Genomic DNA, 3,879 nt, shown 5'->3' on the forward strand with positions numbered 1-3,879 from the left:
GGAGTGCAGTGGCGCAATCTCAGCTCACTGCAAGCTCTGCCTCCCGGGTTCACACCATTCTCCTGCCTCAGCTTCCTGAGTGGCTGGGACTACAGGTGCCCGCCACCACACTGGGCTAATTTTTTTATATTTTTAGTAGAGACGGGGTTTCATCATGTTAGCCAGGATAGTCTCGATCTCCTGACCTCGTGATCTGCCCGCCTCGGCTTCCTAAAGTGCTGGAATTACAGGCATGAGCCACCGCGCCCAGCCAGGGAAAAGATTCTTTTGTCTGCACCTTTCACTTCATTATTTTACTCCTGGTCCTGATAACTTTTACATTTTTGTGGGGAGAGGAGCGAAGCAGCAAATTTCTTTCTTTAAGTCTTACATGTAACCTCAGAATAGAAAATATATGAAAGTCCACATGCTCTGGTTTAAGAAGAGTGGAAGAATAAATAAACAAATAAGGCACAGCACAATGGCTCACACCTGTAATCTTAGCACTTTGGGAAGGCTGAGGTGGGAGAGTTGCTTGAGACCAGGAGTTACAAGACTAGTCTGGGCAACGCAGTGAGACCCTGTCTCTACAAACAATTTAAAATAAATAAATAAATAAGAAAGAAGAGTCGAGAGGCCCTAATGAGCTCAACCCACTCACTATTCCTCACTTCTTCAGGACCCCTGCAGCACCTCAGTGCCTAAGGCTCCATAGAACACTTTTTGAAAACTGCTGTATATCCAAATTTTCTGTGTAAGTTTTATTTCCCAACACCCATATACTTCTCTCCACATTTATATTTAAGTTTTACTATATATTAGGTTAAGAAAATCCAAATACGACTTTTTAAATTTTTATTTTTAGAGACAAGGTCTTGCTCCGTTGCCCAGGCTGGAGTGCCACTGTGGTGTGATCATAGCTCACTGCAGCCTCAAACTACTGGGCTCAAGCGATCCTCCCACCTCAGCCTCCCAAGTGGCTGGGACTACAGGAACATGCCACCACCCTGGCTAATTTTCTAACAAATTGCTTTGTAGACGCAGGGTCTGGCTATGTTGCCCAGGCTGGTCATCAACTCCTGGCCTCAAGCCATCCTCCCGCCTGGACCTCCCAAAGTACTGAGATTACCAAATACGATTTCATTTCACTGTTTAAGCATAACTAGTATTTTTACATTTGCTCATTTCACAATACTATGCAGCAAAAATTCAAATTCTCCTAAAACCCAAATTACTTTCTTCTAACAAATGATAATCGATATATACTTTGCTTACATTAAAATTAAAAAAAAATTTTTTTTTTCTTTCAGATGGAGTCTCCCTCTGTCACCTAGGTTGGAGTGCAATGGCATGATCTTGGCTCACTGCACCCTCCACCTCCTGGGTTCAAGCGATACTCCTGCCTAAGCCTCCCGAGTAGCTGGGATTATAGGCACCTGCCACCATGCTCAGCTAATTTTTGTATTTTTACTAGAGATGGGGTTTCACCATGTTGGCCAGGCTGGTCTCCAACTCCTGACCTCCAGTGATCCCCCCGCCTCAGCCTCCCAAAGTACTGGGATTACAGGCTGATTTTTAATATTTATAATAAATGATTTGGTTCTAATACTTTCCTTATTACTAGCTTCTTGCCTTTAGCTTTAATATGGTCAGAACCATAGCTAGGAGAGAAGTTCCTTCTGTAAGAATGTAGAAGCAGTTCCACGGGCAGATGTGCAACCCTCAAGTTGAACAACTTCTGGGATACAGATGTAATTTTTTGGGGTTTTTTTTGTTTGTTTGTTTTCTGAGATGGAGTCTTGCTCTGTCACCCAGGTTGGAGTGTAGTGGCGCGATCTCGGCTCACTGCAACCTCTGCCTCCCGGGTTCAAGCGATCCTTCTCCCTCAGTGTCCCAAGTAGCTGGGACTACAGGCACACGCCACCACGCCCAGCTAATTTTTGTATTTTTAGTAGAGATGAGGTTTCACCATATTGGCCAGGCTGGTCTTGAACACCTGACCTCATGATCCGCCCACCTTGGCTTCCCAAAGTGCTGGGATTACAGGCGTGAGCCACCGCACCCGGTCAACACTATGTTAAATACAGAATTCTAAAATACAGATATAGTGTTAATCCCACATTAAAATGCACAAAACCCTAGTCATTATATTCATGTCACCACTAGAGGAAATAGCAGTAAAAAGTGGTCGGGGGAAGTGTAACTTGTATTTACAACTTGGTAAAAGCATTCGTTGAAACCTGACAGCTCAACATGTAAATACAAATTAACAAATCTATGTTGGAATAGCTAAATCACTGCTATAAAGCAAAACTGGCGTTCAAAACACAAAGATGCTTTGGGAAAGCAAGTGAAGAAAATGTAAAGAAAACTGAGGAAAGAAGTGACACTGTTCACCTAAAACACAGCCCTAACCAATCCAGTGCTGCATGAGAGATCCAGAGCCTAACACTGTTCACCTAAAACACAGCCCTAACCAATCCAGCGCCGCATGAGAGATCCAGAGCCTACTTAAAGAAGCACATCCCACTCAGCAGTGTAACTCACTGGCTCAGGAGCATTTGCAATGCTGTATGGAGAGGCTCTTTCAGTTCCTGGGACACTTTTTCTCCAAGATGGGCCAAGCAGTCTTCCATTGAGCTTTCTGGATTGGCAGGGCTGAACACTGGAGAAGTGTGACGGTCAAAGCCTGTGCTGGTGAAGGCTGAAGACAGGACAAAAGAAAAACCTAATATAATAAACAATATCTATAAAATTAGTCAGGTGTGGTGGTGCATGCCTGCAATCCCAGCTACTCAGTAGCCTGAGGCAGGAGAATCGCTTGAACCCAGGAGGCAGAGGTTGTGATAAGCCGAGATCACGCCATTGCCCTCCAGCCTGGGCAACAAGAGTGAAACAAACAAACAAAAAAACAATAATATCAAAACTTGTGCTATAAAAGGCCACAGGATTAAGACACCCACTGTCAGGAACAAGCTAATCATTACCAGCCACTTAAAAAGGTCGGGTAATCATTGTGAACATTAATCTTTGTTGGCGCGTAAACACTGTTAGGTCAAAAATTTAGAGGTTATTTTAGGTTTTAATGAAAAAGCTTAGTTTTTAAGAGAAAAGAAACAACGAAACTGACATGTTATAATAAGCTAATCAATTTAGTTTATGATTACTGACCAACAAGAATGATAAATGAAAGGCAATTCCTGGCTCTATTATCCCTCTCTTAAAATTTTGTTTTTAAGATTTTGTTTTACATTTATAAAAGTGGCACTAATCATCCTCAGAGGATGAATCTATTGCTCTCATTTCCTTATTAAAATAAACTTTCAACCTTAATATTACTACACATGGATAAATTTTAAAACTATTATATGAAGATTATACAAACAAATATAAAAGTTGAACCACAAGCTGTGCACAGGGGCCCATGCCTGTAATCCCAGCATTTTGGGAGGTCGAGGTGTGCAGATGGTTTGAGTCCAGGGGTTCGAGACCAGCCTGGGCAACATGGCAAAACCACATCTCTACTAAAAATACAAAACATTAAGGCCTGGCGCAGTGGCTCATGCCTGTAATCCCAGCACTTTGGGAGGCCAAAGCTGGGCAGATCACCTGAGGTCAGGAGTTCGAAACCAGCTTGACCAACATAGGGAAACCCTGACTCTACTAAAAATACAAAAATTAGCCGGGCGTGATGGTGCATGCCTATAATCCCAGCTACTCAGGAGAATCGCTTGAACCTAGGAGATGGAGGTTGCAGTGAGCCAAGATCATGCCATTGCACTCCAGCCTGGGCAAGAAGAGTGAAACTCCTCAAAAAAAAAAAAAGGGCCAGGCATGGTGGCTCACGCCTGTAATCCCAACACTTTGGGAGGCCGAAGTGGGCGGATCACGAGGTCAGGA

General features: G+C 43.4%; 1 protein-coding gene across 4 annotated transcripts in view; it reads right to left on the reverse strand.

Annotated features, from left to right (window-relative positions):
• The window catches only part of BCL2L13 (BCL2-like 13 (apoptosis facilitator)), a 117,711-nt gene that overhangs the window by 48,194 nt on the left and 65,638 nt on the right, over positions 1 to 3,879 (reverse strand). For 3 of the 4 annotated variants that reach the window (XM_011945649.1, XM_011945655.1, XM_011945656.1), the window contains exon 4: positions 2,527 to 2,683. The exons of the other annotated variant lie outside the window; for it this stretch is intronic. In XM_011945649.1, the coding sequence (XP_011801039.1) occupies positions 2,527 to 2,683 (157 nt within the window). The remainder of the gene's footprint in view (positions 1 to 2,526; positions 2,684 to 3,879) is intronic. 4 annotated transcript variants of the gene reach the window in all.

Source organism: Colobus angolensis, unplaced genomic scaffold (genome assembly GCF_000951035.1).
Source record: "Colobus angolensis palliatus isolate OR3802 unplaced genomic scaffold, Cang.pa_1.0 Scaffold242, whole genome shotgun sequence".
Classification (NCBI taxonomy): Eukaryota; Metazoa; Chordata; class Mammalia; order Primates; family Cercopithecidae; genus Colobus; species Colobus angolensis.